Source organism: Zeus faber (genome assembly GCF_960531495.2).
Source record: "Zeus faber genome assembly, chromosome: 21".
Taxonomy (NCBI): domain Eukaryota; kingdom Metazoa; phylum Chordata; class Actinopteri; order Zeiformes; family Zeidae; genus Zeus; species Zeus faber.
Genome location: NC_137208.1, coordinates 9221455 through 9243974, shown reverse-complemented (window position 1 = coordinate 9243974; position 22520 = coordinate 9221455). Strand labels below are relative to the sequence as shown.

General features: G+C 45.6%; 1 protein-coding gene across 4 annotated transcripts in view; it reads left to right on the top strand.

The window, feature by feature from the left end:
• Positions 1 to 22267, top strand: part of dock4b (dedicator of cytokinesis 4b) — a gene marked incomplete at both ends in the record, with an annotated part of 164024 nt that extends 141757 nt beyond the window's left edge. For 2 of the 4 annotated variants that reach the window (XM_080022376.1, XM_080022378.1), the window contains 7 exons: positions 1670 to 1790; positions 8049 to 8130; positions 10232 to 10341; positions 10840 to 10912; positions 14866 to 14985; positions 16503 to 16564; positions 21797 to 22267. In XM_080022376.1, coding sequence (XP_079878502.1) covers positions 1670 to 1790; positions 8049 to 8130; positions 10232 to 10341; positions 10840 to 10912; positions 14866 to 14985; positions 16503 to 16564; positions 21797 to 22267 — 1039 coding nt within the window. Of the gene's footprint in view, positions 1 to 1669; positions 1791 to 8048; positions 8131 to 10231; positions 10342 to 10839; positions 10913 to 14865; positions 14986 to 16499; positions 16565 to 21796 lie in introns of all 4 variants that reach the window. The other 2 variants (XM_080022375.1, XM_080022377.1) reach the window with 1 other exon arrangement.
• Between the last annotated feature and the right edge of the window lie 253 nt (positions 22268 to 22520).

Here is a 22520-nt window from a genome sequence, read left to right as displayed (position 1 = left end):
GCCGAACAGTGTCCGAATTCTTCTTTCTAATCCTCTGGCTTCCATTTTTCTTTCCCTCTCCCTCTGACCTTTCTCTCTCCCTCTCTCTCTCTCCTTCCCCCTGACATCATGGCCTTCACTTTAAATTCCATTTTCATCTCCTCCTCCGCCGCCCCAACGCCCTTCTGCTCTTTCTTTTTCTTTCCGTCCCTCACCCCAAACGCCGACACGTCGGCGGTGCTTTTCCCTCTGTTTCTATCTCTCTCTTCTTCTCTTCTTTCTCTCCCCTTCCGTCCTTTTTCCACGCTTGCTCCGTATGGGCGCACGTGGGTGCGACTGGCACCCACAAGGACGTTTGTTTGTGGCTGCCAGGCGTGTGTGTGTGTGTGTGTGTGTGTGTGTGTGTGTGTGTGTGTGCGCACGTGTGTGTGTGTGTGTGTGTGTGTGTGTGTGTGTGTGTGTGTGTGTGTGTGTGTGTGTGTGTGCGCGTGTGTGCGTGTGCGCGTGTGAGACTGTCTGTATTTTGATGTGTTCACTGACCCTGCCGCCCCGTCTACCTGAGACACTCTGCTTTCACATCACGCACCCCCACACACGCACACACACACACACACACACACACACACACACACACACACACACGCTGACATTTCTCTTATTGAGTTTTGAATGTTGTATATTTTAGCAGTGGTAGAAGTACTCAGGCATTTTATCGAAGTTAAAGTACAAATATCCCCACAAAGTACCATATTGACATTTCTACATAGGTAAAGGTATATTAAAGTACAAATAACTCTTAAATGTTCTTAACTTATTAAAAATAACTGTATATTTCCTGTCCAGTGCCCTGACTTATAATATAATATACAGTATATAATATATGGAAGCCACACTGTATATAAGGGTCTATAATATGATAAAGATAAAGTTAAATAAAGATCGATCAAGATAAAGATAAAATGATAAAGTTCTTTCTTTTCTGCAGATGACGCTCGTGCAGATCCTGATTACAATTTTCAAAGCAAACACTACATGATGTATTGAAGATGTACATAAATATATATCCAGATTATGAAGCGACGGAGTTAGAAATGTAGTTGAAGTAAAAAGGACAGATATTTGCCTTGAAACAAAACGGAGTGAAAGTGTAAAGTCCCCGAAGACTCGATATCGACTTACAGTCGGTAAAGTACAGACACGGGTACTTGAACACAGTAACAAAGTACTTTTCATTGGTCGCTTTTCCTCCGCTGGTGTTTTCAAGCACGAGCTTGAATTAAATGTTTATTGCTGCATCAGCACCTTTCTCTGATCTTTAACTTTGTTTTTTTCTCTCTCTCTCTCTCTCTCTGTCTCTCTACCTACCTGTCTCACTCTCTCTCCCCGTTCTCCACCCGTTATATTCACGGTGAGTAAAAGATCCCGACGCCAACCACACCTGCAGACCTTCTTCTTCTATATTCCGCTCCTCCACCCGTCCAAATGAGCTATAATGACCATCTCTCTCTCTCTCTGTCCCTCTCTTTATTCCTCTCTCTCTCCCTCTCTCTCTCACATTCCCCCTCTCTCTCTCTCTTCCTTCCTCTCTCTCTCCCTCTCTCTCTCTCTCTCTCTCTCTCCCTCCTCTCTCCCTCTGTCCTCCCCCCCCTCTCTCCCCCTCTCTCCCTCCATCTCTCCATCCTTCGTGCAGCCCGCTCAGCTACCCCGCGGCGAACCGCTACTCATCCTCGTCGCTGTCGTCCCAGGCGTCCAACGAAGTCAGCAACATCACGGGGCAGTCGGAGAGCTCGGACGAGGTCTTCAACATGCAGGTGCCCTTTTTGCGCCGAGTGGCAATCGGCGAGCGGAACTGCAACGAGAAAATTAGAAAATTGCCGCCGGCCGGGTCCCCGCGGGGGGCCCGGAAACGAGAACGTCGAACCGGGATGTTTGCTTGAGCTGAGGAACCCAAATTGCTGTGATGCGCCAGTTAACATAGGATCAAGCAGGGGACTGGCATGTGCTGTTTTTTGTTTCTAGGTCGGAGGTGGAAAATGATTATTATTGAGATCAGAATCTGTTGATTGGGCAAAGTCAATTTACATTTACTGTGGGAGGAATTTGTCTTGCTGAGGATTGGTGCCTTGCTCTCAAGGCAATTTGCATAAAAAAAGCTTCAGTCTTAAAAAAAACCGATATATATATATATATATGTATCTACAAAAATAGCAAAACATCTTGTTTTAAGAAAATTAAAAAACTATAGAAAAAATATAATGAACAGAAAAAAAAACAAATAAAAAAGTGAAATAGCCAAATAGAACACACAGAATGTGCACTTGTATTCTATTAATTAATGTGACATATAGAGAAGCGTATATACAGTATGTGATTTTTACATGGTCTCTATTTTTACATATAATTAACTAATCTGTTACAGAATTCTAGGTATACATACAGTATTTAAGATGTAACGTAATTACTAAATGATTACTGCCCATTATTACAGTGTCCAGTAAAAGTAAAACTCCTGTTTCCATCTTTTTGCTGTGATCAGCTGGTTCCACTCATCAGTTGGACCTCTTGGTTGATACTCAGCAAATCGACATGGTTAACTCAAAAGTTGTAAACTATTTTTTAATAATTTTTAATTATTATTATTATTATTATATTGTTTTACAATTTGTAGATTTTTCACCCGTCGTATACCTTTACTCCAATTGAAATCCCGTCCCCAAAAAAGTCCAATAAATGCCGTGTGGTGTAACGGAGGGACTGAGTTTCTCACAGCATCGCTGTACACGTCCGGAGTTGAGTTGGGATTTTTGGGGAGAAGTTGTAAAGGGCGATTTATTGTGTTCGTGTGCAAAAAAAAAAAACCCCAAAAAACACACACATATTTTCCCATGCGCACCACGCCGCACGTGGTTAAATGTGACCTGTCGCATTCAACATGTGATCACACGTTATTTGCACACGTGAGATAAGATAACACTAAATGAGATCCGGGTGTTACAGCAGCTAAACAGCGCGAGTCAAAGAAGAGGTGAAAAAAGGAAATAAAACAAAAGAAAATGTCATAAACACACAAATATATCAAATAAATGTACACATTACGTTTTAGGGTTCAAGCACTAATTCAGGACATCTACTGTACGTGCCTCTAGCTTACAAAAAAAATGTACTTTGAGGTGCATTGATGCACGCACACGCGCACACACACGCACACACACACACACACACTCACACACACACACACACACACACACACACAGAATATTCCATTTTAGTTTAGTTTACATTCCGGGCATACGCTAACGTTTTTCTCCCTCTCCGCGCCCCTCTCAATTTCAATCCTTTCACCTTTTCATTTATCACTTTCATCCAGATTCCTCCCTGCCTCCCTCCCTCCCTCCCTCCCCCCCTCCCCCCCTCCCCCCCTCCCCCCCTCCCCCCCTGCCATCTTGTTTGGCGTCCAAGTCTCTCTCTTTGTCAGGACCTCATGCCGCAGACTAAATTGGGATGATTATTTCAAATGGGGGGGGACATGCCTTCATGCGGCCCTTCCAGAGAGCTCTGATCTAAACTGGATTTGGCCTCGGCAGGAAAGGAAGGAGGAGAAAACACAGAACTGCAGGCGACCGGGCAACGTGTCTGCTGAGTGAGAGGGAGGCACTCAGAGGCAATCACACTGCCTCCTGCCCTGTGCCCGTAGTAGTACTGTGCTTGTACTGCAATAGTACTATGCTAGTGCTCTACTCTGTTGTGACGATGATTATTTAAGTATTAGTAGTACTAATAACAGTAGTAGGTAGTAATAGCAGCAGCAGTAGTAGTAGTAGTATTAGTAGTAGTAGTAGTAATAGTAGTAGTAATAATAGTAGTAGTAATAGTAGTAGTAGTAGTAGTGTTAATAGTAGTATCAGTAGTCATAATAGTAGTAGCAGTAGTAGTACTTGTCCTAGTAATAGTAGTAGTAGTTATAGTAGCAGTTGTAGTAATTGTGATAGTAGTAGTAATTGTAGTAGTAACATAAGTAGTAATAGTTGCAATAATAGTAATCGTAGCAGTAGTAGTAGTTATAGTAGCGATAGTAGTAGTAATAGTATCATTTATAGTAGTAATAGCTGTAGTAATAGTAGTAGTAGTAGTAGTAGTAACGGTTATAGTAGTAGTAGTTGTAATTGTAGTAACAGTAGTAGTAGTAGTTGTAGAGATAGTTATAGTACCAGTAGTAGTAGTAGTAGTGGTAATAATAGTAGTAGTAATAGTAGCAAAAGTAGCAATAGTAGTAGTAGTTGTAGTGGTAATTGTAGTAGTAATAGTATCAATAGTAGTAATAGTAGCAGTAGTAGTAGTAGTAATAGTAGTAGTAATAGTAGTAGTAGTAGTAGTAGTAGTAGTGTTAATTGTAGTAGCAGTAGTCATAATAGTAGTAGCAGTAGTAGTAATTGTGATAGTAGTAGTAATTGTAGTAGTAACATAAGTAGTAATAGTTGCAATAATAGTAATAGTAGCAGTAGTAGTAGTTATAGTAGGGATAGTACTAGTAATAGTATCATTAATAGTAGTAATAGCCGTAGTAACAGTAGTAGTAGCGGTTATAGTAGTAGTAATGGTAATTGTAGTAACAATAGTAGTAGTAGTTGTAGAGATAGTTATAGTACCAGTAGTAGTAGTAGTAGTGGTAATAGTAGTAGTAGTAATAGTAGCAAAAGTAGCAATAGTAGTAGTAGTTGTAGTGATAGTAGTAGTAGTAGTAGTAGTAGTAGTAGTAGAAATTGTAGTAGTAATAGTATCAATAGTAGTAGTATTAATAGTAGCAGTAGTAGTTGTAGTAATAGTAGTAGTAGCAGTAGTCATAGTAGTAGTAGTAGTAGTAGTAATAGTAGTATTAGTAGCAGTACTCTCAGTTGCAACGTATTAATTTAGCTCGGGCTTTGATCGGCCAAAATATCCCCATTTTGCCCTTTAAACAGCTTCTGTTTCATCACTTCCTTCATGAACTTTCTCTACTTTCTGTGTCATCGCCCCAACCTGAGTGAGCGTTATTATGCGGAGCGGTCATTATATCTCCATCTCACGGTCATTATCAGAACAATATCTCACAGGAGGCTTCCTCTTAAAATGTTGCTCACAGTTTACTCAGCTGGCGCCGCCAAGGTAACCTGCACGAAATTGAAAGGGTAACGCCGCCGTTTTCCATCTCTTTCCCGCCCGTCTCCGAGCATAGTACACATTTTATTATTTATTATTTTCTTATACGTTATTTCAGACGAGTGTCCTGATACCTGATAGAATGCTTTAATCATTTATAATTAATAATTGTCTCGTCGGGGCACCACCCTTTTCTCAGGGACCTAATGAAAATCTACTTTTAAGCAAATCAATCATTAAGCATAATTAATCAGTCTCCTCGCCCAAAGTGCGCAGTCCTTCTCCTTCAGGGATCTTTCATCAACTACTTGAAGCTAAACTTCACAAGAAAACGACCTTAAGAATGAATGAAGCATTTATTTTTAGCTAAAAGGCTGGGCAATAAAAGGTGAAATAAGGAAAGGGGAGATAGAGATCGTAAACAATAGAAATCAGTAAAACAAATAAGGAAAGAATGAACTGACTAACGAACTCGTCAGTGGAGTTCTGCCACTTAGATTTGAAATGTATTCGACACAAACTCTTATCAGAGACACGGCAGAAGAATCCTCCTCGGGTTTTTGGTCTCGGTTCCGTCCCGGGACGTGAGACGCTCCGGTTGGCGGTGGGACAGAAAGCGGGGGTCTTAAACTGTCGACACCTAACTCGCTGAGAAATAAACTCGTAAGTAACGGCTTTGGGCGTTCATTACAAAGTTATTATTAACTGGATAAATTGAGTGGCTAAGTTACTAAATTTGACCGGAGGACTTCGGTGATATAAAAAAAAAAAAAAATGGTAAAAGAAGCGGACCCGCGTCGTCACAGGTCCGGGCGTTTTTTCGCTGAAAAAAAAACAGGAAAAAATAAAAGTCGTGAAATAAAATGAGCAAAGGAAACTGGCAAAATAAACGTTCACGCCGAACCACTCTGCGCAGAAGAAGCTGTTGACAAAAGGATAAAGGACGATGAATTTTTGTAACGGGTGAAAAGGGGGCATGTCTTTCGAGCCGTCGGGGAGTAATATATCAGTAAGTCCGAAATGTCCCTACTCTCATTCAACTATTTAAGTTTGTATTATACGGGGAGCACTTCACCCAGCTTCGTCTATCACCAATAATCCAGACATAATCCAAACATCGTATCTACGGTAAACTGTGTCCCCTAAGCAAATCATATCTCAGGGATTCAAAGACATTCAGGCGGTTCATACGTTTTAACATAGTATTCATGGTAAATTGGTTAATTACGACGCGACTTAACAAATTCATATTTGAACATTGGAAAAAAAAAAAAAAAAATGTTTTAAATCAAAACACAACACTTAATTCGAGTAGAAATACAAAACGCAACTCGTGAGAAACATTAGGCGTGAAGATACGTTTTTTCAATCAGGGAAGAACTTCTTATCCGTCGGCCACTGGATAGCAGCGAAGGTCCATGACAAAAATACATTTGAACCCTGACGTTGGTATCTCCGTTATTCGTCGGCGTAGAATGGTGGGGTTTTGGTCCAATTTAATAGGAACATGTGTAACTTGGGAATGAGTTTGGTTAGAGGGTGACTTAATGAATAACTCACGTTGATACAATCTTGTTTAAAGCAGAGAAGGGTTGGGGAGGGGTATTTAGTAGTGTTTTCCAGGACTATGGCCGTGGGTGCAACGGGGGGGGTGATAAAAAAAGGTTGTGAGTTTTGTCCGTTTGTCTCCCGGAACACCCAGACGATGGGGTCTTTGCCGTCCTTTGAAGTTCTTATCGGGTGGTAGACGGGGTAGAAGGCGCGGGGAGGGTTCATCATTCATTTCATGGACCTCCCGTTGATCCGTTGAGTGGTTTTACATCTAGTTGTTAATCGCTCTCCCAGACCCGATTGCCTGTCGGCAAGGATGGAGCCGATAACAGAGCCCGGGACAGGATCTCGGTGATGAAATCGCGGCGATAACGCAGGCGTTCATCCGTTTTCTTCCACGCGCGAGTCCCGTTTTTGGCGGTGAACGTTCTTGGCTGTCCGGGGGGTCAGCGCGCCGGGTCGCTGGACCAATCCCACATGATCCTCCCCCCCATGGAGGGGCCCTTGATCAAGGCGCTTGCGCTGTAATTACTCAGGACAACCTTTTCGCCACCTCGCACGGCCGCCATTCGCTATCCGTCTGTGAGTGGGAGAACAAGGGCTTTGAGTGGTATATCGTGGATGGAAAAGCCGCGTTAAAGTACATTCCGCCCGATTCCATAGGGTTGGACCAGAAGCCGCACCGGTGGAACAGTTCAATCAGCTCGCTGTCAGGACCGTGACGGTGTCCAATTGGGTCTTTTTACGAGTCTGTTGGCCGTTCTCCCTGTGCTGCCTCACCTTTTGATGCAAAATTTGAATGACGTGGCGAGAAGCTGACCTTAATAGTATCTCTTGCACCTGCTGACACTCATGGTATAGTGAGTTTTTGGCAAAGTTGCTTAATAATGCCGTATGTTTTCACTTGTTAAAGCAAAGGTGCTTTAACAAGTGAAAACATGAAAACACTTGAATTAGTTGGAATAGAAGAGACAAGAACATATTTAATAATAATTATACTGTATATATTTTTGTGTTAATTTATCAATTTTGTCTGACCGTTATATTATAGTAACCGTATGTGTTATATTTTATATATATATATATATATATATATATATATATATATATATATATATATGATTGATTTAACATGGAATCAACGAATAGAAAATAGGGCAAAATAAACGTTCATAAAACCTGAGAATAGAGAATATTAAACAAAATACCAAAGGCCATCCTGGCAGTAAAAAAGAGCAAACGATATCATTTGTTATATCCTGAATCTCTCTAAAAAGACATGCAGTGATGCTGTGTTGCTGCGCCCTGTCATGTTTTCTCGATGCAGGTGATGTTGTGGATGATGAAAATAATGTGTTTAATTTATCGCCTGTCCCCTGCAGCCCAGCCCCTCTACCTCAAGCCTCAGCTCCAACCACTCTGCCTCGCCCAACGTCACCAGCTCTGCCCCCTCCAGCGCCAGAGGTAAGACCGGCAAGATAAGAAAAGATAACACTTTATTGATCCCCGGGGGGGGAATTCAAGGTGACACGGAGGCAGGAGTTGACAGATAAATATAAAATAACATTGACTAGAAGTGGTTGGCAAATTGGCAACCATGCATCCGCTGTTGGTTGCCAATACTGACAAAATGACAATATTCGTACTTCTTTCGCCACGTTAAAACAGGACAACCGGACCACACAAGATGGTCGATACTGGCGCCGCAAATCTGGTTGCCTGGGGCAGCCGGGCAACCGTTATTGTCAGGCCCTGGTGGCGGGTTCGCTAAAGTAAAGCAAGCGCGTCATTTTGAACACTTGCCTCCAGACTCACTTCATCAACCTCAACGGGGTCTTCAGACGGATGCAGTGATTGAACCTGTGGCTTCATATATACACAAGGAGTCCTCCCTCACCACCAGCGTTTTGAAACCAAAGTTTTGATCGACCACAGCGGGGGGGGGGGGCAGAAGGTAGGGGGAAGGAAAATAAAAGGACGCGAGAGGCGAAGGACGACGGGGGGGGACGAGAAGCAGATAGCGCAAAAAGTCAGCGTCGGCGGGAAAAAGAGAGACGGAATACCAAATGAGATGAAAAATGCAAAGGGCCGAGATGGACAGACAAACGCTGTTGAGATAAAGCCCGAGAAAGAACGAGGGATAGAGGGAGGGGGATGATTACAGCTCTGTGAAGTATCCCTCTGTGCCCTCCAGACAATCTCCCCATCCCTCCCCGTCCCGTCCCTTCCAGCTCTGGCTCTGACCAGGCAAGTGTATGTTCCCCACAGCGAAGTGTGAATATCTAACTCCCTCCCGCCCGCTCTCTCCCTCCCCCCCCCCCCCCCCCCCTCTCTCTCTCTCTCTCTCTGGGCGACTTTCTGCCCCGTCCACATCATAAAAAAGTAAGAATATATGGAGACGTTTATGGAAGCATATACACTCCCCTTTGGCAAGCAGCTTGCAGCCGGCCGCGCCCTTATAAAATGGCCTCTGTCTCCCCATAAAGACGTCGGAGAATTATTGCCGAGGGAAGCCACCATCTGAAAGGGGCCCGGCGATGGGTTATCTTATGGTCATATGATGGCCATCCCAAAGCCATCGGGGCCCGCTAACAGGGGGGCGTGGGTGGGGTTGGGTTCCATAGCCGGATGTCGATGAGAGGGAAAGTGTTTAAAGTGGTCTGTAAATTGGAAAAGGTTTGAATAGGGGGTGTGTTTACAGAGAAACGGTGTGTGTGTGTGTGTGTGTGTGTGTGTGTGTGTGTGTGTGTGTGTGTGTGTGTGTGTGTGTGTGTGTGTGTGTGTGTGTGTGTGTGTGTGTGTGTGTGTGTGTGTGTGTGTGTGTGTGTGTGTGTGTGTGTGTGCGCGCGGGCGCGTGGGGATTGTTTTGTGTGTGTGCTTGGATGTACATCCATGTCCCTACATCCATTCCCCGTGTCGGGGTTTGGCTCGTCCCGTGGCCGTCCCTCTGTCTTCCTGGCACCGGCGGTGTGATTGTCCAGTCCAACATATGGGGGCTGGTATAAAGGGACTCTGGGTGGTGATGAGACCGGGCCATTTATCATGTTCTGAAGCCAGCCAGGCAGAAAGAATGGTGGCAGAGCTCGCAGGGAGAAAAAGAGATTGGCCTTTCTTGATTGCCAGTGTTTGCGGGTAATAGTGTAACACCTTTTTCTGCTATTTGGCCGTGTGTGTGTGTGTGTGTGTGTGTGTGTGTGTGTGTGTGTGTGTGTGTGTGTGTGTGTGTGTGTGTGTGTGTGTGTGTGTGTGTGTGTGTGTGTGTGTGTGTGTGTGTGTGTGTGCGCGAGCGCGAGTGTGTGTGTCTCTCTCTATGTCAGCATGTTTTTTTGTGTGCAGGCATTGGCATTCAGGCACATCTCTCCATTTGTCAATTGTGTTATGTGTGTGTGGTATGTGTTTGTGTGTGTGTGTGGTATGTGTTATCCCACCTGACTGCTTGTATGTTTGTGTGTGAGTGTCTGTGTGTGTGTCCATGCTCTTTATCTGTGTGTGTGTGTGTGTGTGCGTGCGTGTGTGTGTGCGCCGGTGTATTAAACAATTCTGCCCCCCCACCCCTCGCCCCCAGGTTCCCCCCAGATGGCGGACAAACACAAGCATTCCAGAGAAAACACCTGTCTGTCTCCCCGGGACCGACCGGTCAGCGCCATCTTCCCAAACCCCATGGACCCAGCACAGGTTAACACACACACACACACACACACATACACACAAATACCCAAAGAAGACTCACACATTTAACCTTCCATGTCAGTAAAGCCGCCTCCACACTGAATCCGACAAAGGACAAGGACCGGAAGCCACTGCCGCTGAGTCGATGGCTCACCGTATATAAAGTAATCACATTATGCCGTGGTATCAACCCAAATGTACATCACAGTCACAGGCAGCCACACCTTCTATGGGAATAAGTAACATTAGTAGAGTTCTTTAGGATTAGGGTAAGGAGATTGAGGTCCTAATAAACATTACCGTCGAGTCCCCATATTGACTTTCGACCAATAGTCGTATCCGTTGTGGGATTCGGTGCAAAGGCGGCTTCCGGCAGGCTCCACTCCAGTGCAAATTTCAGGTCCTCTTAATATATCATATCTCGTTCTCTCCATCGGCGGAGGCAAAAAACGCTTTCCCGCCGTGGGGCGCTTGAGTAATTTATCCTCCTTGTTCTATATGCAGAGAGCTTCTTCTCATCAGATAGGCGATGCGACTCTGCCGAGGAGCGACCCCAACCTCTCAGCGCCAGATAAAGGTAAAGACCTCGCTAAGCACCTCCAGTGTGTCCCGGGCTTCTCCCTCCTCTGCTGGCCCCGCGGACTGCATCATCAAACACTCTGTGAAGCCTTCAGCGGCGGTGCTGACGCTGCAAAGGCGCCGTTTCAACAAAATGGCTTCTAGGGTGACTGTACGAATAAGGTCAAGTGTAAGAAATATACACCACCTGATATATTATGGCTTATTATGAGGTATTCGCAGCTTCGCTATCTCAGGCTTGGATTGGCAAATATTTTTTGTCTCATTTGGCAAGGGGTCCGAAAAGAATCGGTACCAATTCTGTGCTATACAGTGGATAACCAACAGTCAAACTTGAGAATCTCAGCCTCGGTCCTATTCGACCTAGAGACTGGAAACTTGGTATATAGGTGTCATTTTACATGCCGAAGGAATCTGGCAAATGTTCCGCCATCTTGGAATTGGATTTTTTTTTTATTGATTTTTTTTCCCATGAAGTCCAAAACACAGCAAATATATTTTGGTTATGCATGTTCCATTTACATGCCTGAACAAAGTTCCCAAAAGGCTGAGGGACCGGGTAACGAATGTCTGAGACGAGATGAGCCAATGAAATTCTTATTTCATGCAATATCTAATCACAAGTCATCGTCAACGTAGGACCTGGGAACTGGGTAGAACCAACAAGGACAGCTCTCTCAGGGACCGTACCACGTTTGACATCGATAGCTTAAAAAAAAACAAAAAAAACGCAAAAGACCCTGTGTGACTTTGACATGGGTCTATGAAATGTTGTGTTTTAATCCTGTGTGAGAGTCCCTACTCGTTCCCGGGAATGGGCGGTTGATATTTGGTGGCCGCCCGCTGTACCTGTTCAAGCCTGCATCCAACTTTAACTATGCTTATTCCTCTCATTGTTGGCATTGCTATTGTTGGTGTTTGGTTTTTTTATTATTGTTCAAATGATCACCCTTTGTTGTGGCCAAAGCGAAAACGGTCCCCGCGGTTGAACGGAGCGTTTCATCTTCATCTCCAGATTAACCAGGAACTTCCCCCTGAGTAATTACTGCACAAAGTCCAAACAATGGTCCTAGAAGTAGAGCGAGTAGAGCAGTGCAGCAAAGTATTATTCACTGGCCCACATGCCCGTCCCCCAGGGCTCTGCACCGAGCGCCATGAACACCCATGGGACCGTGGCGCCGGGTTTCTGTCCAAAGAATCCCTGTGTGTGTGTGTGTGTGTGTGTGTGTGTGTGTGTGTGTGTGTGTGTGTGTGTGTGTGTGTGTGTGTGTGTGTGTGTGTGTGTGTGTGTGTGTGTGTGTGTGTGTGTGTGTGTGTGTGTGTGTGTGTGTGTGTGTGTGTGTGTGTGATGGGTCGACCGTAGACTGTCCTTCTGAGGCGGCTGTGTCATCGCCCAGCTGCTTCAGAAACTTTATTCTCCTCAGAAGACACACACACAACCAGCAAGTACACAAAAATGTACACACATGCACACACATACTGTACACACTCAGAAATGCTTTCTCACACACATACAGCACATACACACACAAAGGCATGCAGACAGGCTGATGCCGACAAACACACTCGGGAAATGGGCTAACACACACACACACACACACACACACACACACATACATACACACACCGGCATGTGCACACACTACATGCAGAAATACACAACTTTACCCCCACACCCAGATCATGTGGTCTCAACTCCCCAAGCATCCGGTCTCGTCCCTCCATCTGGTAATAAAGCGGCGGTGGAGCTTCCTGCAGCGCTGATGGACGCCCCTGACATTTCTCCGTGTGAAGCAGATCCATTAGCCGAGCTCCTTCCCAGCGCTCGTTGTCATTCCACCTGCCGTGGAATACACCGAGCGCATATTTTAGCATTTTTCCCGTGGAAAAAACACGGTGGCGAATCGAGACGGAGGGCTGACCCCGGCCGCATAATGAGCGGAGAAATACCTACTTACGGCCAAATTGCTTTTCTTATACCCTTAACTTTAGCGCAGCCCGGTCCAATTTTGTCGAAACATCCCCACCCTCTACCCCTTCAAGCTGCGGCCGCCGTAGGAGTTTGGTTAGAGAAGAAAGACTGATTTTGGTCTTAGTTTTTTCGGCCAAAGTAGTTTGGTTTTGTTTTTTTAAGTCAGTAATCGTTTCACTGTCAATGTAAATAATATTGAATCAAAACTGAGTTCAAGTTATTGCGAATCACTTTTCATTTCATACTGTAGGACAACTTTCTATACGATCGCTATTTCTTATTTCACTTATTTATCTTGTTCCTTATGAGCAGATTTCAACAATCTTTACAACTTCCTGACAGTTTAAAGCCTCAGTAGGTAGGTTTTACTTTGTTTAATCTAAAGTACAAGTGAAATCTCATCACTTGGAATGTCTATAATAATATATTTCAATTAAAATACGTTTTTGTGACAGAAAGATCAAATGAAAGTCAATTTCGGGTTTTTTTGGTGATGCAGGTTTTGACCAAAATGACTACACAGCAGAGAATATATAAATAAATATATATATTTAGATATTATTTTATGCATTTTAATTTAACTTGGACTTTTAGCAAACGCTGAGTGAGGATGAATGAAGCCGGACATAATGGAAAGTCAGCAACATTGACATTACTACCTTTTACTTTGCCTTTGAAGAAAATCACCATCTCAACTCTTATCTCGATTGGATGTGTTCCACTGTGGAGCGGCACACTTTGAAATCAGCCTTTGGGTTCCCAAAAAAAAAAAACCCGTTTGATTAAAGTGCAGGGACTGTGGGGAAGAGGTGAGGGTTAATTTTTATTTTTATTTTTTTACTTTTTTTATATATATATATATATATATATATATTTTTTTTTTTTTTTTTTTTTTTTTTCACACAAAATGGTGTTTTAAGCTGAATTCTGCATCCCTGAAAATAACACGCACGCGTGAATCACCCTCATCCGGTGGAGTGATTATAGATGTGGATGTGACGCCTCAAACTAAACAGGGAGGTGTTTGGACGCATTGCCTTCCATGTGATTCACAGCGACGCGCTGACATGTCCACACACACACACACACACACACACACACACATACGCACACGCACACGCACACACACTTTTCTTTGCAAGTGAAATTCTCACATCCGACTGTAAATAGGAAGTGAGACTCTCCTAAATTTCCCCTGGCAGTGTCTCCTCATCTCGATGGCGACAGAGATGGGTGTTCGATTTCACAAGGAGCCTGAGATGGTTAAACTTCCGAAAAATAAAAAATAAAACAAGATCCAACTCCTTGGGCCCCTCACGCACATGAAAAAAATAAATAAAAATAAAAAAAGCATTCTTGAAAATAAACCTGTGCTGATGAATGTGTGCACATACTCTCGGCGGGCGTCACATGGACGTCTTAGCAATCTTGCCCTCGCTAAATGATCTCATTTCATTTGAAATGAGCCGCTATCACCAAATCAGGAGGAGTACATTAAAGTGGTAATCCATGTGATTTCTGTAGACGGTCCCTTGAGGCGGTGGGGATTTCTTTTCATTGTTAAGGTTTTTGTTATTTTGTTTTTTTCTTTGTGAAAGTGCATCCATACGATCACAAAGAGCTACGCTTCTCTTTTATCAAATTCATGCAGCTGGTGGCGGACCCCGCCACCAGCAATGGCAACAGCACATAGAAGAGCCCCTGCGTAATGCAAATACTTTGAATAGCTAAAGCGCCGGCTAGAAAAGACGCAAATATGTCACGGAATTCCACTTTGATAGCTCATACGCCTTAGAGTTGTTGGCCATATAATGCCTTTGCCGTCCATCCATGCGTCAGCATCGTACCTTCCATCCTCATACAAGCGCCTGTGATCCCGCTGTTTCCGCCGTGTTGTCCTCTGTGACCCGTCGACATGTGGTGTTTCATTTTTATTTTCCTTTTCACTTTTTGTCGTAACTTTCCCTTTCACTTCCAAGTACGGCCCACCCCCAGTAGCTGGAGTCTAGACAGCGCCAAAGAGGGCACGTCGCCGCTCTTCTCCGACACGGTCGGCAGGTTGCTCTGCCCCCCAGTCCCTCCTAGGCCACCGTACTCAGGTAAACCGGACGCTCGGGACGGAGCCTCTCCATCGCCGCCGGACGCTCACTAACGCTCCCCGCTCCCGACTTTTTAGCAGCTCCTTCCGCTTCCCTCTCTCTATTTCCGCTTTCCGGGCTTGTTTCCCCCGCCCCCCATTCAACATCCACCCCCTTTTCGACGTGGTGGTGCCGCCGCCGCCGCCGCAGCCGCCACTAACCCGCTTCAAATACCGCCGCGTTCCGGTGCGCGACATTTCGGTCAGATCCCTTTAAAAAAAAAGAGAGAGAGAGAGAGAGAGAGAGAGAGAGAGGGTCTGCAAATCTCTCCGGGCTTTTCAAAAAAGGTGGGAAGTGGGTCCCGTTGAAGTTTCGCTCTCAAGTTGATTTTCTCTCCCCGCATCCCTTGAGAAATCTAAGATTTTTTTTTAGAACATCTCAACAAGATGTTTTGGGGGGGGGGGGGGGGGGGTTTGTTGTTGTTGTTTTTCTTCCGCCATCGACCCAAAACTCCCGTGTTAGTTATTCATTTATTTACGGATGCTACAGAGCGACTTTATTCCCCCGTGCATTGTCCGACATAGTGCGCTGCCGGGGGCTTTTTTTTTGTGGGGCGAAAACAGCTGCTGGATGTAGAAGCAGCTCAGGGCTGAACTGGAGGGACCAGGAGGGACCTGGAGGGACCAGGAGGGCCTGATGGACCTGGAGGGACCCGGTGGACCTGAAGGGACCTGGAGAACCTGGAGGGACCTGGAGGGACCAGGAGGACCTGATGGGACCTGAAGGGACCAGGAGGGCCTGATGGACCTGGAGGGACCTGAAGGGACCTGAAGGGACCTGGAGAACCTGGAGGGACCTGGAGGGACCTGGAGGGACCTGAAGGGACCTGGAGAACCTGGAGGGACCTGGAGGGACCTGGAGGACCTGATGGACCTGGAGAACCTGGAGGGACCTGGAGGGACCAGGAGGACCTGATGGGACCTGAAGGGACCAGGAGGGCCTGATGGACCTGGAGAACCTGGAGGGACCTGGAGGGACCAGGAGGACCTGATGGGACCTGAAGGGACCAGGAGGGCCTGATGGACCTGGAGAACCTGGAGGGACCTGGAGGGACCTGATGGGACCCGGAGGAGCCTGGAGAACCTGAAGGACCTGACGGGACCAGGAGGGCCTGATGGACCTGGAGAACATGGAGGGACCTGAAGGGACCTGGAGGACATGGAAGACCAGAAGGACCTGAAGGGCCCGGCGGACATGGAAGACGAGAAGGACACGGAAGACCAAAACATCGGCCATGACTCCATTCGTCTCTGCCTTAAGCTGTGTGTGTGTGTGTGTGTGTGTGTGTGTGTGTGTGTGTGTGTGTGTGTGTGTGTGTGTGTGTGTGTGTGTGTGTGTGTGTGTGTGTGCGCGCACGGCTTGTGACTCATGCTTTTTCCCTAATTTGAATTTGCCCTCTTTTCCTCCCTCTCTCTCTCTCTCTCTCTCTCTCTCTCTCTCTGTCTCTCCTCCCTCCTTTCCTCCCTGGCTGTCAGGAGGCTCCTCGGTGAAGAACATGAGGTCGCAGTCTCCCGTCCCCTCGTCCAGATCTCCGCAGAAGGTTGGTGCTGTTCCCGTCAATCACCTCTCTCCCTCTCCCTCCCTCCCTCCCTCTCTCTCTCTCTCTCTCTCGGTCTCTCCCTCCCTCCCTCCCCCTCTCTCTCTGCAGTTCAGTCAGTCGCTCCGTCTGACAGGACGCCCGTCCTCTGTTTGGACAGTTTGTCAACGCCTGGTCCCTTCTGTCTTTGTTTTCTCCTTTTCTTTCCATCGCTCTTCCCATCTTAATGTCTGTTGGTTTCTTTCTTTCAATCCTCCTCTCGTTCTTTCTGTCAAGCTCCTTCTGACAGTGGTGCTTTCCATCTTTCTTTCTTTCTTTCTTTCTTTCTGTCTTTCTTTCGGTCTTTCTTTCTTTCTTTTTCATTCTCTCTTTCTTTCTTTCATTCTCTCTTTCTTTCATTCTTTCTTTCTTTCTTTCTTTCTTTCATTCTCTCTTTCTTTCTTTCTCTCGTTCTCTCTTTCTTTCTTTCTTTCTTTCATTCTCTCTTTCTTTCTTGGCATCTTTCTTTCAGTGGTTCTTTCTTTCAATCTCCCCTTCCCTTCCCTCTCTCATTATTTTTCTTCCTTTCAATTGCTCCTTCCATCCCAACGTCTTCCCACCTGCCCTTATCGTTTTATTTCTTCCATCTCTCTCTCTTCCTTCTTGCGGTGCTTCTTTGTTTCTCCGTAGTTCTTTAAATCTTTCTTTCGTTCAGTACTTCTTTATTTCGGTCTTTCCGTTTATTTCTTTCTTTGAGTAGTTTAATCAATCATTAGTTCCTCCTTTCCTTCTTTCCCCCTTGTTTCTTTCCGTACTCGCGGTTTCTCTCTCGCTATTTCTTTTTTAATCTTCCCCTTTTCTCATTATTTACTTATTTACTGACTATACTTTCTATCTTAATGTCTTCATCAATCCCTTTCTTTCCGTAGTTCTTTCTTTTCCCCGGTGTAGTCCTTCCGATCCTTTTGCCTCCTTTTTTTCAGTCCTTCGTTCCCTCAGTCTCTGCATTTTCTTTCTATCAGTAGTTGTTTTAATCTCTGTCTTTCGAGTGTTCTCTCTATCTTTCCTTCGGTTATTTCCTCCCCGCTTCCTTTCACTGGTTCTTTCAATCTCTCTCAATTGTTCTTTCTGCCTTAACGTCTTTCTATCTCTCTTCCTTTATTAGTTTCTCTCCGTCCTTCCCTCGCTCCCTCCCTCCCTCCATCTCCCTCTCTCTCTCTCTCTCTCTCTCTCTCTCTATCCTTGGCAGCCTGAGGCCTTCGCTCTGCTTGGTTTTTACAGCCGCACTAAACAGCCCAAGGTCTCTCTGCTGCACCGTGTCAACATGGCTTCTAGCACTATATTACACTGTAATAACGTCCACTACTCTGGACGTTATTACTGCGTGGACGACCCAAAGGGGATTGGCTGGAGAGCAGCGTACATTTTGGATTAGTGTAGCATACGAATGCACTATACCATGGATGAGTAGACAAAGAAGCTATGGATAAACTCTGGAAGCAAATTCAAATTCTTTATATAGACCAGGGGTTTCCTAATTGGGGTCTGTGGCCTCATCCTGCAGGGGGGGCCATTTATTTTATTTTATTTTTTTACTTTTTTTTTTCTCTGTCTATACTTTATATCTATATCTATGTATATTTTTCGAAAATAATATTAAGAATATTAATATTTTTATTTTTTTGAATATGTATACACTCTTGATACTACTGATAATCACTATATACTGACTTTATTGATGGTAAATAAAACACACAGCCAGCAGCTTATTATAGGCAAATAATTTTTTTCGCTTAGTTGGCCAAGGGGACCTTTCCATTAAACTAAATTGGGAGCCCCAGTTGTATACAGTCAAAGCTGCCAAAAGCTGGAAACTCAAAATCATAATAATAAATTGATTGAAGTCTTTGATTTTATGCTCTGGTGGAATTTACCTTGTCAATCAGGCTTCACGCTGGTAACTAATGGATGTGTTTTCAAAGTGGTTAGAGGAAGGAAGAAAACAATGTGGGTGGTTTGGGCTGATCAAAGAAAACTTTAAAAAATATTTAAATAACATAACCAGGGCACTATTTACTCCCCACAGAGGAGGTGGCGGGAGTAAAACAAAGTTGGTGAAACAAAAAGAATAAATAAAGAATTCATCCAACAGTCTTAGCAAAATACAATTCAACAGCAAGCGTCAGCAACCCTATAGAAGCAACATTTTATTTTAATTTGTCTAATGTTGAGCTTTATTATGCTTGTTTGTTTTATTATGATATAATATGTAAAGTAACTAGTAAGTATTTTGGAAACGTGTCATATAATAACAAAAACTTCTTGTAACAAACTACTGTATTACATCATGTGGAGGTTATGACCTATTGCGGGGGTTACATCATTTTATGATGAACATGTAATAATTCAAGGCATTTTGTTCTAACGCATTTATTCCAATAATAAACATTTTGGCAAGTTACAAAATGCACCGTTAATACAGTATACATTGTTACAGACCTGAAATCCTCGAAAGATCTATAACTACATTTGGTAAATAGCATTTTCATAATATTTTATACATAATTTAAGATATAGTATGTAAATGGGATTATGGTGGATACCTGACCAGTGGTACCAGCAGCCAATCACAGGGCCCGGAACAAAAACGTCTTTTTTCCATGAAAAACCTGCCAAAAACCTGTCGGACCAAACCATTTTCAGGTTAGGTCAATTAAAAATTCCGATAGAATATAGCGGCCTTCTTGACCCCCACTTGGTACATTCCCCATATTGTCAAAAACATAGATGTCGCAACACGGTAAACTCTGCAATCGCTCCCGAATTAGAGCCAGTGAAGCTGGCCTCAAACATTTATTTTCTAAATAATTAATCTGCGGCTGAATGGGCTTCAGTCGTGTTGTTGCCGAACTCAAGGTTAACCATTAATGAGCTCTCGCGGTTTAATAGCGAGAGTCATGTTTCAGGGACGGTTGCGGAGAGGGTGACTGAACAAAAGGCTTTTTATTGTACATTGAATCCATTTTTGAGTTAAAGGAAAGCCCTGAGATGGCTGCTTGGCGGCAAGATTTCACAGATGTGACAGAAACGACCACAGGCGCGATTGTAATTGTGTGTGTGTGTTGTGTGTGTGTGTGTGGGGGGGGTGGGTCCGAAGAAAGGAACAAAACACAAAAAAAAACCGAGCACGAAAGAACGCCTTTTAACACCGATGTCTGAGTGACAGCACAGCACTCAGCATGCTCTGTCAATCATGAGAGAGAGACAGACGGAGGCAGAGAGAGAGAGAGATACAGAGACAGAGAGAGAGAGAGAGCGCTTTGCCAATTGTAAAGGCCTGGAGCGACCCACTAAGCTGCCCATCACAGCACAGCCAGGGACAAGCCCTCTATAGACCTCCAACAGGGCCCATTACCTGACATACACACACACACACACACACACACACACACACACACACACACACACACACACACACACACACACGCATGCACACACTCAGTAGTGCAGCCAGAGGCCCATTACCAGAGCTACAATCTCCTGGAAAGTAGAAAGGCTGCAGAAAACACAATGTGCTGCTGTTGACAGCGCTGCATTGTTATATTTCAGAGGTGTTCGGGGGAGACATTTAGTGCTTGTTGTACGTCCCTGACAAACCAGGTCACTTGTTTACATCTGCCGGACGCCCACTGCTATTATTTAGCTGCTGGTTGCACTAACAAACCCGGTAATTGAACGCCGAACGCTTCAAGCTCCCACCGCTGACGGTCCCGTTGACGGAGCGGGATCTGGGCTCGTCTCCCGCGGCCTCGGAGGCGGCGCTGCCTGGCCGATCGAGGGTGCGGGGTCCGTTCGTTTCGCCGTGTCCGACTAGGGGCATCGTCTACGTGAGCTCGTCTTGATGGACGCCTCGTGTAATCGCTCGGGGGGGGGGGGGGAAACACTTTGATGAGCAATGGGGATTTGTGTATCGAATCGCTCCGTCCCAGTGCACGGTTACGAGCGCGTGCATCGTTCCTTCGTACTTGGCAGAAGGTCGGATATGAAAGGCGATCGTGGCAGTTTCGACGACCACACCGCGTTGGCAGAGACACAGACAAGGGGGTTTCAGACACCAATTTGTTGTAGAGAGAGGGAAGGGAGGCGGGTGGCGGAATGTTACTTTTGAATAGTATAATAACGATTTTCATAGTTCAATCAAGTGTTGGAATCAAAATTCTGAGGCAATCCTTATACTTCAGTCTTCCGACTCAAGAGTACCTAGATGCAGACGAGGAGGCTCCTCCGCAGGTTGACGGGAAATCACGTGGCCTCAGCAGCTTTTTTTCCCTGCGACGTAGCGCACGGATTTAAAAATACATGTGTAGGCGTTGCAAGATAACCTTTTCGTCAGCATGGGATCTGGATAACAATGTCTATTCTTTGGACGTCACGAGCTTCCTCATTCCAATTGTGAGCACAATCTCAAATGAGCACGCGTAGCCCCCGTCCCCAGATAAGCCCAGAGGGGGGACTCCCCGCGCTCCCCGCCAGACTCAGACAGAACCTTTTCCTCGGTTTCATTGTTCTACCTGACAGCAGCAACAGCAGCATCCCTCTTTCTCTCTGCCTTGTTTGTTTATAAGGAATTAGACACACAGGCGGTAGGGTTGAAAAGTACCAGTTTTTTTGTAGAGGGTGGGCAAGGTGGAACAAGCCCGGAGCCGAGGGTAAACGTTTCACGACAAGGGCTCCTCTCCTGTGTGTGTGTGTGTGTGTGGGGATGGGGGTTTTACCTGTTGCTCGTTGACTGGTTCTAACAAGCAACAACATTGATTCAAAAATTACATAAAATGTTTAAAATAGTTGGCTTTACAATTTTTTTAATCGGGACTCATTGCAAACTTCTCAATTTCAAATATTGTATAAAGCCTTTAAGAGAGTCAATTGATAAAAAAAAACAAAGTATAAAAAAATTCCAATAAATAAACTTTGTATACATTTCTTTGAATCCGTGTGCTACTTCCCTGCGAAAAAACTACAAGAAGAGGACCGGCTCCCACTGCCGAGGTCACGTGATTTCCTGTCAACGTGTGGAGGTGCCTCTTGCCTCCGCCGCTTTGGTCTGCGCCCGGTCCTTCTCTTCTGACTTCCACACCCCGACATCTATCAGTCACTATCAAAAGTGCACAAAGGACATATTAGCACCACCACATCAAGGTCCCCGAACCTGGAGTTTTCTCACCCGTGTTTCTTTCCGTCTCCTCCCTCCTCCAGAGCACGGTGCCTCCCTTCACCCCGTCGCCCACCGAGTGCCAGTCCGCCGGCCTGGTCTCCAACTCGCCCGTCCTGTCGGGCAGCTACAGCAGCGGCATCTCGTCGCTCAGCCGCTGCAGCGTCTCCGAGGCGTCGGGCACCGAGTTCCCCTCGGGCGACGCCGTCCACCCGGCTCACCCGCTGCCCCCCGCCGCCTCCACCCTGCCCAACTCGGTGTCCAGCGGCTCCGACGAGCCCGTCCGCCGGGAGAACAAGACCCCGCCGCCCTACAGCGTCTACGAGAGGAACAACCCGCGGCGGCCCGTGCCGCTGCCGCACAGCCTGTCCATCCCGCCGCCGCAGATGGATCCCCCCGCCCTGCCGCCCAAACCCCACCAGCTCCGCACGGGCAGCATGAAGCTGGACTCCTCTGGCGCCGACCCCAGGGTGCCCAGACCCCGGCCCCTGCCCCGGAAGGTGTCCCAGCTATAGGTGCCGAAGGTCCGTGGTCGTGGCCGTGGCAAGGGCTAGAAAGTGGGAGAAACAAACACACACGCACACACACACACACACACACACACACACACACACACACACACACACACACACACAGGCGCGTTTGCACTTTTCTACTGGGCACTCTTTCTCTTTATTTCAAAAGTGTTTTTCTTTTTTTTTTCTTTTTTTTTTTGTTCAACACTCCCGGCCCACAGACCACTTTAAACATCCAGATTTAACAGGCAGT